The 21,152-nt window shown below is 43.3% G+C and overlaps 1 protein-coding gene across 4 annotated transcripts in view; it reads right to left on the bottom strand.

Annotated features, from left to right (window-relative positions):
- RAD51C (RAD51 paralog C) overlaps positions 1 to 21,152 on the bottom strand; it is a 51,887-nt gene continuing 30,735 nt past the window's right edge. For 3 of the 4 annotated variants that reach the window (XM_063296206.1, XM_063296215.1, XM_063296193.1), the window contains 2 exons: positions 18,960 to 19,020; positions 10,250 to 10,467 (listed from right to left, as the gene is read on the bottom strand). In XM_063296206.1, the coding sequence (XP_063152276.1) occupies positions 10,425 to 10,467; positions 18,960 to 19,020 (104 nt within the window). In that variant the 3' untranslated portion in view covers positions 10,250 to 10,424. Of the gene's footprint in view, positions 413 to 10,249; positions 10,468 to 18,959; positions 19,021 to 21,152 lie in introns of those variants that run through there. The other variant, XR_010067387.1, reaches the window with a different exon arrangement.

The raw sequence follows: 21,152 nt of genomic DNA, 5'->3' as shown, positions 1-21,152 counted from the left end.
CATCTCTGAGAGAGGACCATCCAACCTCTGTTTGAAGATCTGCAAAAAGATCACCATGTCATGTGGCAGCCCGTTCCACCGGCTGGCAGCTTGTACAAGCAGGAAGTCTCTGACGTTACGCCTGAACTTCCTTCCTTCTAGTTTCAATCCGCTGGTTCTGGTCTTGCTTCTAGGGCAACAAAGAAGGAGAATGCTCCTTTCCAAATTCACTAAGCAGTACCTCACCGATTCTCGTGCGTATGCGTGCCCGCGTACACGTAGGCAGTATAATGTAGGGAAAAAAACTCAGCTCAAGAGGAAATGAAATGCAAATGCTTCCCCGCCAACGTCTGTTATGCAAAAGCTTCAATATCCAGAACCAGGACATGGGCTGAAAACCTCTTCCTGCTTCAGACCGTAAGACAAAACTGACCTTAAAGGAGGAAAGGATAAGATTACAGATGTATGTAATTCTTAGCAAAAAGGCTAATTTGCATTATCTAAAAACAAAGGGAAACCAGTCAAACATGCACCAAACAGAAGCGTATAAATCTATTGGTGCAACCAGATCTAATCTGTGTATAAGTAGTCCTCACTTAACAACCATTCGTTTAGTGATGGTTCAGACTTACGACGGTGCTGGAAAAATGACTTGTGACCAATCCTCACACTTATGACCATCGCAGCGTTCCCTGCAGTCAGTGATCACGATTTGGGTGCTTGGCAACTGGTTCTCATTTATGACCATCACAGTGTCCTATGAGCGCCATTTTCAACCTTTCCAGCCAGCTTCTGGCAAGCAAAATCAATGGGGAACCATGTGATTCACTTAATGACCACATGGTTCACTTAACACCAGTGGTGATTCACTTAATGACTGCCACAAAAAAGGTTGTAAAATCGGGTTGAATTTGCTTAAGGACTGCATTGCTTAGCAACTCAAATTCTGGCCCCAATTGTGATAATTAAACGAGGACTACCTGTAATCTACTGCCCTGACATATTATTACAGCTGATGTTACTGGTTCAAGACATCCATCTCAGTGACTGTATGAGAAATACGAGAAAGCTCAACCACCCCTCAGTTTAAAAAAAAAAAGGGCATGCCATATTTTTAGTAAAAAAGATGACCCAGGCATGTCTGCAGGGTGCAGTAAAAATAAAATCAAGATGGCAGCCACCCTACACATAGAAAAGAGACTGAGCTTAGATTGCACTGTGGTGGTTGCCCGCTTGACTTTTTGGACCACATGCTGACTGGTAAAATCAGAGCAAAATTGGAGTGCCTTGTTTCCAATCGATTGATTCAACCGAAAGGGGACACATTGCCGATTAAGGAACAGTGGAGTAATCAATCAGACATGAGAACCTCCTTATGTAAAACGTCCCACTGAGCAGGGACATTTCCTACTTGATGTACCACTTTTCCCTCAACCCACAGCTTGCTTATGTCTCTCATGATGTATCAGCTTTGCACTGGCCCTCAGCCCACTTCCACAAGATAGGATAATAGCCCTTGATTTATTTTGTTATATGAAGTCCCGCTGCCCTAGGAAACTGCCAGCCTCAGACAAACTTCATAACCACATAAAAATAAATTACAGCTATAATTACTGCACAACGGAGCAGAATAATCCTAGAGAATTAGTACTTCCATGCAATTCAGAACTGGGTGGAAGCCACTCTGCCAGCTAACAGGGAGCGCCAGACTGAATTTCTGTGCTTGCCTGGCCTTATTTCCTTTCATATTCTGTCTAAATGTTCCAGAAGGTGATTTACAGCAAGGCACTTGCATCAACATTTGTTCTTTAGAGGAGACAGTCGCTCAGCAAAACAGCGGAACTGGAACATCAGTTCAGGCCCAGCGTGAAAAAACAGTACAGTCGCAGAATTGTAGAAGGGAAGGGGTGAGGTCATCTAGTCCAACCCCTGCCCGGTGTGGGAATCCACTACAGTACCCAGGACACGAGGTAGGCTGTTCCACCTCCAAGGCAGTTTAATTGAGAGTCAAGAATCAACAGGGATTAGCAAAACAAGAATGTGAAAAAACACCGCTGTCTTCGTTGCCTCACCCAACGAGAAAGATTAAAGAGATGGTTCCACCTTGGCGGTGGGTGGGCTCGGAGGACGCACCGTAGCAGGGTTTATCATTCCGGGAGAATGAGATAACACAGAATCAGTTTTCCAGTAATAAAAGGAAGGGTTATTCCAATTCTTTCTTACGAGAGAAATCATATTTTGAATTATATCGCCCCTCACGCTGCTGTGGGGGGAGAACTCCCTTGAAACAGAAAACCAGCAAGAAATGGTTTCAACGGAGGCAAGTATTTCACAACGCTATGCTAGGTGTTTATCCTGCCGGACGCCCGTGTGCAGAGGTGAGGCAGAAACATTAGGAAAAGTCTTCCCGTATTTTACTGCTTGCATTCTGCTAAGCCATAATCTGGTTTGTTTGGCCTGACATATGATGTAAATCCTTTTTGTTTACAAACCATCATTCCTGGCTTAGCACATCACAGAAACCCAGCCAAGGATCACTTATTCAATAAACCATAATCTGGTTTTGGCTTGGCATGTGATGTAAATCCCCTTTTTGTTCACCAACCATCATTCCTGGCTTAGCACGTCAGGGAAGTCCAGCCAAGGATCATTTATTTGGTAAGCCATGGCGAAATGAATCATGGCTTAGCATGAACACAAACACCTTCCTTCGGCACACAAGCAGGCTAAGCCCATCAGATGACAGAAGAAACGGCTCGACTGATACATGAAGCTTGCGAGCAGCTTTCTAAAATTCCTCCTCCAGATCTATCTTGGCAGCTATTATTGGTGGGTAGAGGTGAGAGAAGAGCTGTAATGTAATGGCTGTTTTCCCAGTTTAATCTGAGGCTCCCGCTTCTGTTCTCCTCACCTTACTCAAAGGTAGCTGAGAAGAAAAGTCACGTCTTTCCCCAAAGTTCTTCCTGCCAAGCACGTTGAGTTGAATTGCCTTGAACGGGCACACAGCTTAACCTCGGGCTGCTTCTGGTGCAATCTCTTTTTTCTCCAATCCCATGCTCAAACCTAACTCACATTATGCCAGCAGGAAATTGATTGTTTCTTATCAGGAGCATCTTCTATCAGGCCCAGTTCTTGGCCAGCTAGCTCAGTACAGTCCTCGCCTAACAACCATTCATTTACTGACGGTTCAGACTTATGACAGTGCTGAAAAAACCTACTTATGACCGGTCCTCACACTTATGACTGTTGCAGTGTCCCCACGGTCACACGATCATGATTTGGGCACTTGGCAACCGGTTTGCATTTATGACTGTCACAGCGTCTTGTGGTCTCATGATCACCATTTTTGACCTTCCTGGCCAGCTTCTGGCATGCAAAATCAATGGGGAACTGCATGACTTGCTTAACGACCACATGGTTTGCTTAACACCCACGGTGATTCACTTAATGACCACTGCAAAAAAGTTTGTAAAATTGGGTCAGATTTGCTTATGACTGCTTCACTTAGCAACCAAAATTCCAGTCCTAACTGTGGTTGTAAAGCGAGGACAACCTGTACATGTAGTCTTTGCTTAGCGACTGCCTCATTTAATGACCAAAGTTATGATGGTGCTAAAAACAACCTAGTGACCAGTCCTCACATTTATGACCTTTGCAGTGTCTCTCTGCTCTTATTTTCACTTGCTTATTTACCCCATACCAAGACGTCCTCAAAGAGAAAGGAGGAGAAAGAACTCCAGGTCAGCTGAAGGAAGTAGCAAGAAGCAAAGGAAAACTGAAGGAAAATCGTAAGCAGTCGCGGTCACGTGATTTTCACTTGGCAAACGCTTTGCTTAACGATTGAGTTGCCAGGCCCAACCAATTGCAGTTGCTAAATGAGGACTACCTGTATTGTAGATTGTAGGCTGCACTATTTTCTTAACTGAGATCCTAAGCAGACTTATGCAAGCCACTGCCTACAGGTGTGTTGAACTGCAATTTCCATGCTGCTACAAATTCTGCAAGCGGTAGTCCAACACCTGGAGGGAATACTAGATTGGACACCACTTTACTAAGGGTTGCCATACTACAGCTGTTCGTTTCAAATTGAGGAACCTGGGAATAGAGGCAGTTGCCTTATAGCTCAGGTCATTTTCCCACCTAACCCTTCGGGAGAAATCTCAGATCCCAGGTCCACATGCAGCCTTAAGCCTTGGATGATGCCCTTGGGATGACTTTTAACAAGAAAGAAGGGGGAAATTATAGAAATAGGGAAGTAGATCTACAGGCACAAGCCACTCCCCCCTCTGGAATGTACACGGGATAATCTGCAGTGTCACCATCTGAAGCTTGAAGTGGAGGGTCACTGCTGAGACGCCCAAAATGGGTTGGGGGCCTCTATCCTTGTGGGGGAAGGCAGTTGCCCACATGGATTTCCAAAGTCAGAACGGGCCCTGTAGCACTCTTAGACAGAAAGGAATATACCTCTCGCAAAAAGGTTGCAAGAAGGAAGCATGTCCCTGAAGTGGAAGAGGTCTGGATGAATTTGCTGTGATCACCTCAGTCCACGCTAACCAGCACCTGGATGGAGGAGCCGATGAGTCCGACCATCTCGGAAATGGGCCAGTCATTCCAAAACCTGGATACTGTCACAGGCTCCAAGTCAAGGGTGCTGCTGTCAGAGCTGGGGCAGATGCTTATCGAGCTGAATGGTCAACTGCTGGTTCAGTTGGAATTATGCTCAAGAGGATGAGGGGAGGATGAAACAAATGCTCTGGAGGGAGGTTTGTGCTCCAAGATCAGCATGCTGTCAATTCCAATATCTCAATCTGCAGGACCGTTGCTGCGTGAGATTAAGGCCTATCTTCTTAGCCGAAGTCTTGAGCTTCTCCATGCTGTTTGGGATATCATCTTTTCTCACTGAGGAGACAGACGTTCTAGACTCAGCTCCTGATTGAGGGCTAAAGAGTAGAACCAGGCATTACACCAAAGGGCAGTGGTGGTGGCTCTACTTCACATTCCCCATTATGTCATATTGTGTTAATTTCCTGCTTGACAGCCTGAGATGCTGTAGCCAGAAATATCTGAGCAGTTTCATTTGTCATTTGTCATGGCCTGTGAGGAAAACCGGCTTTTCTCACAAGAAGTGCTGGTACTTCCCCCTTTCCTGCCCATGCCACCCCCAATTCTCCATATCTAAGTCCACTTTTGTGGAGGCCTGTCATCCTCAATCCTCATTTGGATTTAACACCACATAACATTTATTTAGAAAATATACACTGCCTTCTGGCTGTTGGTTTCTTCAAGCGTGGAGCCCATGATACGAATGCCACCTCCTTTCCTTAAATGGGCTCCACGCTTGAAGAAACCAACAGCCAGAAGGCAGTGTACATTTTCTAAATAATGTAGTGGCGTGGCAGGATGCTGTATGGTATGGGTGTCTGGATCCGCAGTGCCTGATCCTTTGCACCTCATTATCCAGAGAGCGGGCCAGACTTGCTACCCCTTCCATCTGCTAACATGGTAGCAGGGTTTGGTTCTCCACCTACTCATCTGGCGGTAAAGCCGACACATCAACCCTTTGGGAAAAAGACCCACTATACTCAAAAAGTTCTGCTTATAATGAGGAACAACTGCCCTGGGGGAGAGGTACGTTTCAGATGAGGTCAACATCAAGTTGTAGTTATGACAGAGTCCCTAAGAGATTAATTCATAATTCCCATGAATTGATGCATGTCCTTTGCTGAGGTTATCAGGAGGTGGTGCATGCACTAACCACAATGGCTAGGTAGCTGACCCCGATGGTGTATCTGAAGGTCCAGTGTTGAGTTGTTGGTTGCTGCCAAACTGTGGCAAGAAAACAAGATCCAAGGCAAACAATAGGAACTGGTCCATCTCACTGCATCCAACCCACCTGGATGGTAATAATCTCTGTAAAGATCAAGGTAGGGTGATGGGGAAAGATCCAATATTCAGTTGACTGATGGTCCTGATTATGGGTTAGTTCCAGTCTAGGATCCTTGCCTCTTGCTCTGATGGCCAGTAACGACAGGTGCAGGCTTAGACCATCTGTTACAGAAGATCGATGTTACAATATTTGTTGATTGTGCCAATCAGTTTAAGGCTCTGGGTAGCAAACCACAAGGCATGGGTAAACAAAACAACAGTAAACAAAAATAGAGGTATGTATCCATACACAGGATAGATGGGAGGGACTTAAGATTTACAACCAGTGTTTGCCTCAAGCTTGGAGCATCTGAGGCTGTAAAGTTAGCCTTAAATTGAGACAAACCATTCCTCCTGGCTTAGTGTAATGGCATGTGTGAATGACCTTGAGTGAGAGAAGAGATGCTGCCTAAGGAACAATCAGATAAAAGAGGGAGGAGCCCGCAGCTGTTTAATGGTGAGGGAAAGAAACGTAGGAAGGATCCACCCTAATTGATCAGGCTGTAAAAAGAGAGGGCGGGAGATTTGTACTTTCAGACCTGCAAGATCCTGTTCATGTAGCCTTACAATAAAGTAGAATTACCTCATCTGGTCGTGTTTGCTGTCTGGTCTACCTGGGAGGCTGACACTTAGTGTGTCTACCAATGGGGATCAGCTACCATCCTGTTCCCCCATCCCCTGGCAGCTTAAGCACAGGGAATGATTATTGGACAATGGTAATTTGCTGTTGCAGTGCTGATACTTAGGAAAGGAGCCGTCCCTCTTCTTCTGGTGCTACCTAAGGCACACAGGATTCTAAAAGGCATAAACCGAAGGAAAAAGACGACAGTGAAGCTTCTAGAATACAGGAAGAAAATGAAAAGCTTATTGGCGCATGCTCTGAAAGAAGTTGCTAAATTTCTACTCTACCATGACAGACACGAAAGGGACCTTGGAAGAATGTCAGGACTCAGGCCTGCGAAGGTAATGCCTGGGGTTGGAGCGTCCATTAAGTCTCTAAGCTTTGAATGTTGAAAAGGTGTGTGATCTAGATACCACGATGAAGAATCATCCATCCCAGACAGGAGCTTTCTCTATGCCATCAAATTAATTAATAGTAATAATCAGCAGGATCATTGAGATTCATGCAGTTAGACACAACTGGTATTTCAAACTACAATCCGAAACAAGATGACATTTTCATTTTCAGTCAAGCAACAAAATTGGACAGTTAAGCATCTTATTTGGTGTAGTTATAGAATTGTCTCTCATACAACATTGGTATATATAATTCCTCCCCCACCCCCAGTAGTTTGCAAGACAAGAGCCAAGTATTTCAGCCTCCGTTCAGGAAACACAATTGTTATCTGGCCATTTAAGTAAGATTGGAATTATAGGGAGATTTTTCTCCGGCTAGTGTAGCTAAATGTTCAGAGCAGTGCGGCAGAGGCCCCCAAAGTGAAGGTCATGTCCAAGGTCAAAGCACAAGGGCAAACATTAATCTCCTAATTTTACAAAGCATGTGAAGAAATTCAAAGGTTGCAGAAATTTAATTAGGGTATTATAAAGAAGCAAAGAGATGATTCTGGAGCCTTCTGCATGGAAAGCAAATGCTCTGCTTTGTAGCTAAAACCCCACGGCAGTGGAGGATCACGAAGCAGAGAGAAATGGGATGCAGACAGAGGGACACAAAATAAAGAGACGGAATCTATCAGTGTGTAGATCGGAAACAGATGAGATGTGCAGGCTGGACTGACTCTCGAGCCTGGACAGAGGAGAGTTGTTGTACTGGAAATAAAGCACCATGTAATCCAGTGTTCCTTAACCTTGGCACCTTTAAGGTGTGTGGACTTCAACTCCCAGAACTGAAGGAAGTAAACTTGAACTCCCAGAACTCCACCGCCAGCAGGGGAATGCTGGCTGGGGAATTCTGGGAGTTCAAGTCCACACAACTTAAAGTTGCCAAGGTTGGGAAACACCGATGTCATCTGATAAAGAAACCTTCTGAAGGTTTTGTCCAAAATTGATTACATCACAGTTGTTTTTTTTTAACGCAAAATCAGCATTCTGAGGCATTTTGTTTACCACTGATCACTTCTATGATCTTGAATAGGTTTCCTTGGGTCTATTTTGACTATTAATAATATAATCAAAATAACATAGGTCAGGGTAGGCATGGCTGGGGAATTTCCTTTCTGCCGCTAAGTCCAGAGACCATTGAAGTAACGTCCCCCTACCAAAAGGGGGAAGGTCCTTTGGGTTTTTTTTATTTAATTTAGCTATGTTAATGGTATTCTGGATTAACGCTTCTCATTGTACTAATGTTTGCCAAACAGTAAGACGGGGGTGGGGGGGAAATAATATCTTGCCTCCACCAGAATGTCCAGAAGCTGTGTAAAGTATTACCCAGGATAAAACAAATTTATAAGGCCACCCAACTCACACACTTGCAATAGGTAAAAGTTTCACATATTGCCAAAAAACATCAACCATCTTGCAAAAAACATTGATTGCATTTATTCACACCTTTCTCCTGGAGGGGGCTTCTCCCGTTTTAATGATCGTATGAGGAATTTTGGGCTAAGAATGACTGAAAGGTATCTGGGAAGCAGTCCCCAGTTCAGCACCTGCGGGTGACGGGGCTAGGAAGAGAAAGCCGAGATTTGAATTCGGAAGCAAGCGAGTTGGATCTGCACGATCTTCCTCTTTGGATTTTAAGCCTTTTTGCAAGACTGAAAACACATTATTTTAAAACTATGCATTTTTCAAGTTGTATTTTTAAATTTTAGGAAAGCATATAGCATGGAAACATCACATGGGAACTCTAAAGACATTGTTTTGCTGTGAATTGCTGCTGTGAACCTATAAGCACAAAAGTATTACAGAGAGGGAGGTCTTGATTAACTGAGTAATACATAACAAATGAGCTGAGACATGTTTTAACAAAGCTCCCCCTTTGACAAAGATGCTGTAAATCAAAGCCATAACATACCAAAATAATCTCGACTGATCAGGGAAAGATTTCTCCCGTTGCAGCAAGGCAGAGGAAGCACCAATCTGCGTCAATCAGTAACAAACAAGAGGTCTTTTTCAGAAAGACATCACTACACCCCCCCATTTTCCATATAGCTAAGCAGGCGTGTTCTGTATGTCAACCCCCCCCCTCAACTGGCACTGCTCAGACGTAAGCAGCTATTATTCCCAAATGAAGCATTTGCTTGTTGACATCACCCACAGTGGGTTCCTTTTGTTTGCCCATGTCTCCTGCACCAAAACGTTTGTCTGAATCATCGCCTGAGCGCCCTTCTTTCCCCGCTCCCGATGCCCCCTCGCTTTTGTTTCACGTTGGCAGGAAAGCTCCTTCTGACTCATGGGTTCCAGAATTGGATCATGTCTCATTCCCAAAATGGAACTCCGAATATTTTATTATGCAGATAACTCTTGAATATTACTGTGCTTGAAATATGCCAGATCTGTTTACATCTGAGGAAAGAAGAGTTTTGGCTATTGATACTCAGTATTCTACTTGACCACAAGGCGATCCCGAATTTAAAATGTCAAAATAAAGAACTAGAGATTCTTGGTGCATGCGTTTTCTTCTTTCTCCTTCTGTGAATTTCTCAAGAGATGCACATTTTTTAATCCATGTATATTGTGATGTCACAGATCACTATTAATAGTTCAGGTACAGGGTGAAACAGATGCAGTGAATGCTTCCTTTCTCCACCCACATTGTCCAAGATACCTCTTTAACAACATGTGAATTCTTCCAAAGACAATTTGTATCCTGTGTGGTCTGCATTCTGCCTCTTGGCCGTTACTAACCCTAATCCAGAATCCCTAGAACAATTTCCCTATATTGGAAGGGTTGTAATTTTCAGAGCTTCCCCTTTATTCACATTCACACTATTTATACAAACATCGCCCTACCCTATTTCAGCCCTAAGAGTGACGGTAAATAGGCTGCAGTTGACAATAGTGAGGGGCCCGTAGAAGACAGTAATGTTTTGTTCTCTCCAAGGGGCAAGAGAATTTTGTCCAACTTTGGCTGCCATGCATTCTTACAGAACTGAAGCAGTAAAAACTTGGGGGAATATTCCTGTGGTCAGAGAAAACCCTTTTTGCTGTTCACTACTCTGAGAGGTTTGGGTTCCACAAAGACGTTTCTCGTAACAGTTCTTATTCCCCAGCAAGCAGATAATTCAAATCTTATTAGACTTTATACTTCTTACCCTAAGGAAACCTGATGTTGTAAGAAATATACTGTTGTAGATGCACAAATGCTGAAGCTGCACCCGAGGAACCTCGAAGGTGGGGGTCAAGGCACAACATGGAAGCAGCGAAAGAAAAAATTCCATTATACGGATTCACATTAAATGTATCTTTTTATTCATGTTATTCTCTGGAGTACCTTGATATCCACCTGTAGTACTGTCATTTTCAAATGGAAGCACGGTTGAAATTAACTTTTCTGATTCACGGTTCTTCCACCTGTTCTATCCGTGGCCTTTTACAAGGATTTGCTTCGTTTTCTGCTGGGATCAGATCTGAACGTGAAAGCTGAACATCTCTGAATCCACGCGACTGGGAAAACAAATAATAAAACTGTTTAAAAACTGCAATAGATTAAAAGGTAGCACCCTTTTGGTGTCTGAAAACCGGCAGTAGAAATATAGTTAAGTATACTGTACTGGATAGTACAAAATAGTAAGGAAACATTACTGCTATAGCAGAGCAGTTACTGCCAGAGGAATCAACAAGGTGAGGGAAGGTTGTGGTATGATTTAGATTTTCTTGGTGCTCACCGAGCACTTCAGCTGACAAAACTATTCACCTCTCGTCCCTACGACCTCATATATCCACACTAGGTCCTTAGGATACCTGCAACACACACAAGTTTCACCTTCTATGTTTCCCAGGGTCTTATCCTTATTTGCATCCCGCTGTCACCAAACCCACTGCTTCCTCAGCCATCTGGAACTCTCTTTGGAAATTATTTCCTTGTTTCTCGCTGGCTGTGCCTGGAACTGCATACCAGAATGCCAGTGGCTACTTTAGGATGTCCTCACAAGTCTCACTTGTATCGTGAGATCTTTGAAATCCCCCCACTCCTGTCCTGACGCTCATTAATCGTAAGCTCTTCCTCTGACTGTTCACGCCTTCATCGTTCCTGTCCCTAATTTATTGATCAAAGCATCTACATTCTGCTTTCCTTGTAAGTAGTCCAAGACGGCCAACATCACGATTAACATTTTGAAAAGCTCTACCGCAGAACCTACGCAGAACAAAAACAATGATATCAAACGATCTACAAAAGCGGTGGCAAACCGTAACAAAATCAGTCGTTTTACAACAGCACATTAAATTATAACAACCTGTTATTAGAGCCAGGTGTTACAGGCTAAAGGCTCTTCTGAAGAGAAATATTACTGCTGTCTACTAAAGTTTCATAAATGGGTAAATAAAAAGTCCTTTCCTCAGGAAGAAATGCCAGTCTCGGCATGAATGTGGAAAAAGCCTTCTTCCCACTAATGGCCAGGTCATGCAGGTAGTTGGAATATACGAGAGAGCTTCTGATCCTAATCTTTATAAAGGGGAAGGCAAAATATTTACGGTTAATAAGCTAAATATTTATATTAAGAAGAAGTAATAGTGCCAGAACTAACGCACCACCTTCCCCACAAATAGCCTCAGCCAAATCTGGTTATCACACTCAATTTTTCATTTCCATTAAAACAAGCTAATAGCTTTTACTTCTTAGTCTTTTCTCCCTCAGCTTTCATCAAACACAAAGCAAACACAAGAAACAAAGCACTTTATAACTGAAATACACAACAGGCCTCCATGCAACCTTTTCCTCAGGTGTGCCATTTAAGACACATTCACTCACACCCAAACAGGAGAGGGGAGGGAATGATGCCATTCAGATACCAGTTCTTAAAAGTTTTCAAATTTCTTATGAAAACAATGTGGAAAGAGGAGGATCTATAAACAACTGATCTCTGAGAAACGAAAAGATCAGCCTTGCTTTCCAAATCATCCTGCACTGCAATGGATGGCATCACTGCAGCTAAGTGATGGTTTAGGGACATAACGACCTCTTTGCCGAGTCGGTGGGGTAGCCCTTCCTCTGTTCTCTTCCCACGTTCAGAATTATTTCCCAAACAAAACAACTGTATTGTCCAGCCTGCTCTTAAAAACGGCAAACTGCAGGTAGCCACTAATTATTCATGGAAGGAGCAAACGTGTTTCAGAAGAGATGCCATTTCAAGCCGGCAGAATGTGAAAAATCAGGTAGAATGGTGTGGTATGTGGCGGCTTTCAAACGACAGAAGGCTCTGCTGGCAAGACCAGCTTGATCTGTAACAAACACAGGAAACTACTTATGTCTGAGACTATGAGCCCTATGGCTGGCACCGCAAGGCCACCAACCCTTTTTAAAAGAAGAATAAAGGAAGTGGCGATTAGCGTAACATTTAGGCAGGCCCATCACCACTCTTCTGAAATGCTCTGTGTTTGTTCTGGAACCAGCAGAAATATTAAATGCTTCAGTGCTACCTCAGCATCTCATCCTGGCAAAGCTGCTCCTGAAGCCAAAACTGGCTAGCTAAAACACTCCAGCCATTAAATAAGCAGAAATGCAAAACAAAAAAACAAAACCCACCACCACCACCCCAAAAGGTGGAAGACTGTATCACTGACACCATTTAGATTCTAGTTACAGGTAGTCCTCGAGTTACAATGGCAATTGGGAATGGAATTTCCATCGCTAAGCGATGTGGTCAATGTCACATGACCACATCACTTAGCGACAGCAATCCTGGCACTCCCTGTTGCCGTCATTAACTGAATCCCATCAGTTGTTAGCAGAGGACCCACCCCGATCCAAGCCATTCCTGGCTTGGTCCCTCCCAGCCCCAAGCCTCGGTTCTTCCAAGGCAAGGGACTGCCTCCCCTTCAATTCCCGCCAATTGCCCTATCCCACCCCCATCTCTGCCCTTTTGGCCACCCTGCACCCTGCCTTGCAGGGCAGTGAGCAGGCCCAGAACTGCACGGCTCTGGGGCTGCTTGCCGCACTGCGACTCAGGGGCTTCTTGATGTGCCGCGGCTCTGGGGCTGCAAGAGGCCACTGAGCTGCAGTGTGGCGCAAAGCCCAGCCCCCTCAGCCGCCGCCTTTGCTGCCCTGCACTCTGGGCGAGGCTGCCCAGCCTGGCACTTCAGGAGGCAGCTGCTGGCCATGTGAGGCCTTCTTCCCCAGGCCTCGCAAGGAAACTGCTGCACGCAACCTAGGAAGGAAACCTTGCACAGCCGACAGGTGCCTTGGGAAGGGCCAGGCTGGATGTACTTGATCAGCAGCAGGAGCAGGAAGACGGCGAAAGTCAGCTGGGGCAGCAGAGCGCAGGGGGCCCAAAGGGCAGACTGGGGGGAATAGGGGAGTTGAAGTGCCCTGTGGTCATAAGTGCAGGCAGGCTGCCAAGCACCCAAAGTTTGATCACATGACCGTGGGGAGCTGCAACAGCTGTAACTTCGGGGACCGCTCATAAGTACCATTTGTTCAGCGCCGTCGTAACTTCGAATGGTTGCTGAACGAACAGTCGTAATTTGAGGACTACCCTTAATGGAGACAGTCATTGCTTACTGCATCAACAGCAATAAGATCTACTTCTCCCACGTTAGTAGAGTTAGTGGAACCTTCATTCCCAATCAATTTTATCTTTATATTCCCCAATTCTTCTCCGACTCTTCCTCTAGCCATACTTCCTCTTTTATTCTGTTTTTCAGAGGCACAAGGAGATTCTAATTATATCATCCTAGGTCGGTGCGTACAGGTCTTCGTGTGTGTGAGTACGCCAAAGGGATCTCACTTTCCAGAAGCATCTCCAGGAATATCTTAGTTACGGAGAAGGCACAGATAAAAAATTCATCTAATAAAGTAAGCATGACCTGTTTGATCTCTTAACATTACCGAATATTAGGAAAACGTTAGCCCTAACATTATTTTGCCTGAAAAAGAATGCCAAGGCTGCTGTATAAAAAAATCAAATCACTTAAAGTAAGGAAACAAAAATAAAATCAAGGTTCTAGATCTGAGGCAGAATTTCAGTCAAAAACGTAAACATAAATTGGCTGTTTATAGATTTAGCAAGTCAAAATCACGTTGCTCTGTTAGGTCAAAATTGGAAAAACATTCATTTTATTAAAAATCTTATCCTGGAGTTTCCTGCATAGAATCTGGCACTTAACAAGTTTTTAGAAGGCACTATGAATTCACTGTGAAATAAAATAATGCTCCATTGTTCAAGAGCGTGGTGAATTAAGATGAAGTTCATATTACAATCTCCGCATTAAAATTGGATGAGCTATGCCATTAAAGTAGTTGCAGCACTAGAGATCATGGTGGCTTATTTTATTATTCTGGTATTTTCTCAGCAGAGAGAGAGTTACTTAAACTTTGTGTTTTATATGAGTAAAAGTTTTCTGTGACTAATTTTTGTGTCAGGAAGAGCTTTGAGAAAATGATGTTTAAATCTAGATTTCCACCACCCACTGTTCTGCCCAAAGTTACGATATTGCTTTTTTTCTATGTAGTCATGGCAACATCACCCCTAAAATAAAGCTGGGACCAATGGGCTTGGCAAGAACCAAAAGAGAGCAGCTTTCGGTAGAAGACCCAGGACTTTATAACTGGCAAAGACAGATTCAGATCAACGAGGCTAATTGAGAGCACGGTGGTTTCTACATTGTGGTCTAGATCACGGAGGCCAAACTATCTTTTTTCTCCCAAATGGAAGAGGCACTGAGGAAACAAAAAGAAAGCAAGAATGGCGCTTCCTTTCTATGGCTTTCCAGAGACATGGGAAAGGAATCTTGCTAGGGTTGATTTAAAGATCGATCTCCTGCTAAAGGGGTCAACATTACAAGCCTTCGTGAGCCTGGAAGTTGCCTGTACCCAGCAAAACTTACTCCCCCCCTTCATCACAGTGTTCATGGCTCTACTTTGGTGATCCCAAACACGTTCAGAACTCAAAAGGCAGCTTTAAAAATCCACAAGAAATGCTATGGCAACGTGTCTCCAGGAGCACACATGGCAAGCAAACACTTAGTTTGGTAAGCTGCGCTTTTGACATTTGAAGAGCCGTTTAAAACTGGTTTTGCTTAGCTCTGTACCCCACAGAAACTGTCCATAAAATGTGGCTAGTACAATATTTATTTCAGTATTATATTCGGACATTTCAAATGACCTTAAAAATACCTGGAAAGATTCTGTATTTGTGTAAGGATCCTATTCAGCCAGTTTAGCATCTAGTTCCTGCCACATTCAACTGGGCATTATGATTCAGTGCTACCTGCCAAATCCAGAGCTGGCTACATAAGAAGAGACCACTTGTAATGATCCGAGTCCATGATTTTCCAACAACCTAAGAGACGGCTTTATACATGGACTTCACCAGATGGACAACACCGAAATCAGATTGATTACATCCTTTGCAGACAAAGGTGGCGGACATCTGTACAGTCGGTAAAAACAAGGCCTGGAGCTGACTGTAGTTCCGATCACGAACTTCTTCTTGCACAATTTAGGATCAGACTAAAGAGATCAGGGAAGACCCACAGATCAGCTAGATATGAGCTCACTCATATTCCTAAGGAATATGCAGTGGAGGTGCAGAATAGATTTAAGGGACTGGACTTAGTAGATAGGGTCCCGGAAGAACTCTGGACAGAAGTTGGCAGCATTGTTCAGGAGGCGGCAACAAAATACATCCCAAAGAAAGAGAAAACCAAGAAGGCAAAATGGCTGTCTGCTGAGACACTAGAAGTAGCCCAAGAAAGAAGGAAAGCAAAAGGCAACAGCGATAGGGGGAGATATGCCCAATTAAATGCAAAATTCCAGAGGTTAGCCAGAAGAGATAAGGAATGATTTTTAAACAAGCAATGCGCGGAAGTGGAAAAAGAGAACAGAATAGGAAGGACAAGAGACCTCTTCCAGAAAATTAGAAACATCAGAGGTAAATTCCAGGCAAAAATGGGTATGATCAAAAACAAAGATGGCAAGGACCTAAGAGAGGAAGAAGAGATCAAGAAAAGGTGGCAAGAATATACGGAAGACCTGTATAGGAAGGATAATAATATCGGGGATAGCTTTGACAGTGTGGTCGGTGAGCTAGAGCCAGACATCCTGAAGAGTGAGGTTGAGTGGGCCTTAAGAAGCATTGCTAATAACAAGGCAGCAGGAGACGACGGCATCCCAGCTGAACTGTTCAAAATCTTGCAAGATGATGCTGTCAAGGTAATGCATGCTATATGCCAGCAAATTTGGAAAACACAAGAATGGCCATCAGACTGGAAAAAATCAACTTATATCCCCATACCAAAAAAGGGAAACACTAAAGAATGTTCAAACTATCGAACAGTGGCACTCATTTCACATGCCAGTAAGGTAATGCTCAAGATCCTGCAAGGTAGACTTCAGCAGTTCATGGAACGAGAATTGCCAGATGTGCAAGCTGGGTTTAGAAAAGGCAGAGGAACTAGGGACCAAATTGCCAATATCCGATGGATAATGGAAAAGGCCAGGGAGTTTCAGAAAAACATCTATTTCTGTTTTATTGACTATTCTAAAGCCTTTGACTGTGTGGACCATAACAAATTGTGGCAAGTTCTTAGTGGTATGGGGATACCAAGTCATCTTGTCTGCCTCCTGAAGAATCTGTATAACGACCAAGCAGCAACAGTAAGAACAGACCACGGAACAACGGACTGGTTTAAGATTGGGAAAGGAGTACGGCAGGGCTGTCTACTCTCACCCTACCTATTCAACTTATATGCAGAACACATCATGCGACATGCTGGGCTTGAGGAATCCAAGGCTGGAGTTAAAATTGCTGGAAGAAACATTAACAATCTCAGATATGCAGATGATACCACTTTGATGGCTGAAAGCGAAGAGGAACTGAGGAGCCTTATGATGAAGGTGAAAGAAGAAAGTGCAAAAGCTGGCTTGCAGCTAAACCTCAAAAAAACCAAGATTATGGCAACCAGCTCGATTGATAACTGGCAAATAGAGGGAGAAAATGTAGAAGCAGTGAAAGACTTTGTATTTCTAGGTGCGAAGATTACTGCAGATGCTGACTGCAGTCAGGAAATCAGAAGATGCTTAATCCTTGGGAGAAGAGCAATGACCAATCTCGATAAAATAGTTAAGAGCAGAGACATCACTCTGACAACAAAGGCCCACATAGTTAAAGCAATGGTGTTCCCCGTAGCAACATATGGCTGCGAGAGCTGGACCATAAGGAAGGCTGAGAGAAGGAAGATAGATGCTTTTGAATTGTGGTGTTGGAGGAAAATTCTGAGAGTGCCTTGGACTGCAAGAAGATCAAACCAGTCCATCCTCCAGGAAATAAAGCCAGACTGCTCACTTGAGGGAATGATATTAAAGGCAAAACTGAAATACTTTGGCCACATAATGAGAAGTCAGGACACCCTGGAGAAGGTGCTGATGCTGGGGAGAGTGGAGGGCAAAAGGAAGAGGGGCAGACCAAGGGCAAGGTGGATGGATGACATTCTAGAGGTGACGGACTCGTCCCTGGGGGAGCTGGGGGTGTTGACGACCGACAGGAAGCTCTGGCGTGGGCTGGTCCATGAAGTCACGAGGAGTTGGAAGCAACTGAACGAATAAACAACAACCATGATGTGAGAATTAAGCAGGTTATTTGCTTAATTTAGGTCATCAGTTCTATGTAAGGTTAAGTTGATACTACAGCTTCTACAGCTAGATGGTAGGTTTGGAGACTTCAAGGAACAAAGTAAGCTAACTTAATAACTAGACAGAAGTAGGAGATGTCATTTAACAAAGGAGATAAGAAGAGCACAACTGCAAAGAATCCCAGTGAGGAAATACTGAGGATGGCAGAAGAGGCCAATGCAGCTGCACAAAAAGCTTACTGAAATTCTGGGAAAAAAAATACAAATAGAAGATGGAGACAGGACCAGGACATCAAGGAAGGGTATAGATAATCCTGAATTACAGAGATGGTGCCAAGAAAGTCAAACCTCAGAAGTAACTGAGTTTGGCAAAGGAAGTTAAGAACAACAAGAAGGGCAACTTCAGATACTGTAGGTTTAAAGGAAAAGGAAAAGGATTTCTTAGTCAAATCCATCTTCACTGAGTAGCTGGTATATTGATTCTTTTCCTTTTCCTTTAAATCTATCTACGTTGCCCTTTTTGTTATTCTTAACTGAGAGCAGGAGATTTGACCTGATGACCTAAAAGTCCCCTTCCAAATTTATAATTCACAATAGGGATGCTCTGCCACAGGATACAGATGAATGGGATTCAGTTGCTCAATTCAGACAGAGTGTTAAGGAAACTAATTAGTTAAGGAAACTAATTATGGATGTGGCATATATCTGCATGGCATATGCTATTTGCTGTCAACTTGCAAATCAGAATAAGAAACCATGATGGTTGTAAGTGGGTCTGACATGCATGGTTTGTGTAATCCATGGTTTGGCACTTGAAATATTACTTAAAACTCTGGGTTCTTACACGCTGGAGAGTTGAGCAGATGGAAAATGAAAGCAGAGCAGCAGCTTTAAATCACAATTTGACCAAAAAAGGAAGCGCATTAGATGACCACACTAATCTGCAGTTAGCAAACCCATGCTGTGCACGGCATCTGAGGGGAGTCAATAGGGAAGTTTCTGCCAAAGGTTCATCATGGAGATGTGTGACTGTTCCAGGACAGAATAGTGCTGTTCTAGTGTTAACATTTTATTCTCAGTTCTTTGTTCCCAGTTCTGCCCTCTCCCACAATTGTACTTTTTCTTTTTAATCTGTTCGATCATGTCCGATTCTCGGAGACTTCCTGGACAAGTACCTGCAGTTTTCTTGCCAAGGTTTTTTCAGAAATGGTTGCCATTGCCTGCTTCCTAGGGCTGAGAGAGAGTGACCGTCCCAAGGTCACCCAGCTGGCTTCGTGCCCAAGACGGGACTAGAACTCAGGGCCTCCTGGTTTCTAGCCTGATGCCTTAATCATTACACCAAACTGGCTCTCTGCAATTGTACTTACTGTAATGCAAAAGGGTACTGTTGACTCCTTCTGACTTGGAGACTTGTACAATACTGCCAACCTGGAAATAAATAATAAATGAATAATCATTATTACTTCAGTGACATTGACCGATGTTTAGATGGAATTTTTACAAATAGTTTAACAACATTAAGCTCATTGCATTTCACTGGCAATTATTTGTGTTTACATTTATGTTATTTTTATGTCATTATCACAGACCCAGAGAATTAACAGAATCTTACATCATTATTAGTCAGTGAAAGGACAGTCCATTCAGTGAATGAGGAAAATATTGTAAGACCAAAAATATGGTACATTAATTTTAGCTTTTTTCTTATATCCTGCCTTTTTGCCAGTACAGGTAGTCCTTGTTTAATGATGCTAATTGGGACAGGAAACTCCATCGTTAAGTGATGCAGTTTCAAGTCAAAAAGCCATGTGATTGCGCCACTTAGTGACGGCAGTTCCAGTTGCCATTGTTAAGTGAGGATCTCACGTGACAACTTCTGACTTCCTGCCGGCTTCCCCATCGACTTTGCTCGTGGGAAGCCAGCAAGGAAGGTAGCAAATAGTGTTCATGTGCTGGTGGGACACTGCAACAGCTGTAAGTACAAGGTCCAGTCATAACTACCACTTGTTCAGCGCTGCCGTGAATTTGAATGGTCACTGAATGAGTGGTTGGTAAATGAAGCCTTAGATAGCTGGAATGGCTCCTATTCATTTTAACAGGCTTGCACAGGGGAATTTTTAAGATCATTGCCCTACTGTCTTAATTTCAGAGTTTGTTTATTTATTATAGATATGGACAACAGGTATTTTACAGCTTGCGATCGATGGGCCCCATGTGAACACCAGAGAACAGAAAATAGTGGTCATGTTTGAAAAAGGAAAGAGAGAGATGATTGTAGAAGTCTGGTCTTTGTAATTCTGCATTCTTAACTGATACTGTGTTTCGGGTTCACAATTTTTATTTTCTTAACTGCACTTGGCATTTTTTTTTTAATGAAGAGATAGATTAAGTATTTTTAAGGTAAATGCAACTGCACTGAATTTTTTTGTTCAATCTAAAATCTAATTCAAGAATCTCCCACTAAACCCCACAGGGAGAGAGGGACTTCTTCCCTTGCTATACCCCAGGAAAATACTCTGCCTTCCTCTGAGATAACCTGCCAAGATTCCTGCTAATTACTTTTAGGGCTTTGGGTTTCTTTTCTTCTCTCAGTGCTATTCTATTAGAAAGCAAGTAATTACCGCCCAAGAAAGATTATCACATCACATTAGTTGCACAGGGAATTCCTTAGAAGGTTTAAATTGGTGGGTGTACTTTATAGAAATAGCTTTAATCTTGAGATACCCTGTCATGTTTTTAAGAGGCTCTCAAATAGAATTCCACCAGGCGCCCCTCTGATGCAATGGATATCTGTTTTTGAAGTAAGGGACACCCCTCCATCTAAATTAAGTGACACACTTATAGTGCTGGAAGGAGAAGAGGGATATTGGGCTTTAACAAAATAATTGCATAATGGCCAAGGTTACACTGGGTTCCAGCTATAAAACAAGGATGTACTGCAAGAATCCACACAGCAGCCTGAGCAAAACAACGGCCAATGTATCTTAAAAAGGGACAGCTTAACCCTGTCTGTTGCCTTTAATACGGGGCCATCATTTTCTACAGGATTCCCTATGGTATAAATAAAGGCTACCTTTACTAGCACATTGCTGCCTTGCAGTCTCACACTCTTGTCTTTAAAATGTGAGTGTCTGGATAGGTTATGTAGCTATTGTGCTTCAGGTAAGATTGTTGCCCAAAATTGCAAGCTAAGGTAAAAGGACAGAGCAGCCCCTGAAACTGCCTCTCCAAGAATTTATTTACCCTTCATGTTAAGATAGTTGCCATCCATATTCCATATTTAGATTATGCTATTCATTCCCCTGCACCTAAATCTGATCTCTGTCTTTTTTTGTCACAATATCTGCACACCTCGGTTTCAATGTTACTAAGGAACTGGCTGGTTCTGGCATAGGTAGGCAGATTCTGGGACTTGTCTCTTAGAGTGCCATTTTCCTGTTTTATTTTGGGAATATCTGAAGACGTGTGCAAATTCCTCAGCCCTAACCTTTTGAAACCAGCAGAAATATGTTTTTAAATTGAATCTCAGCTGACGCTTCTGTTCCTGGCTGTTTTCACAT

This window comes from Candoia aspera, chromosome 1 (assembly GCF_035149785.1).
Source record: "Candoia aspera isolate rCanAsp1 chromosome 1, rCanAsp1.hap2, whole genome shotgun sequence".
In the NCBI taxonomy this organism is placed as follows: Eukaryota; Metazoa; Chordata; class Lepidosauria; order Squamata; family Boidae; genus Candoia; species Candoia aspera.
Note: the sequence above shows the minus strand (reverse complement) of the source record. Positions and strands in the feature narration are given on the sequence as shown.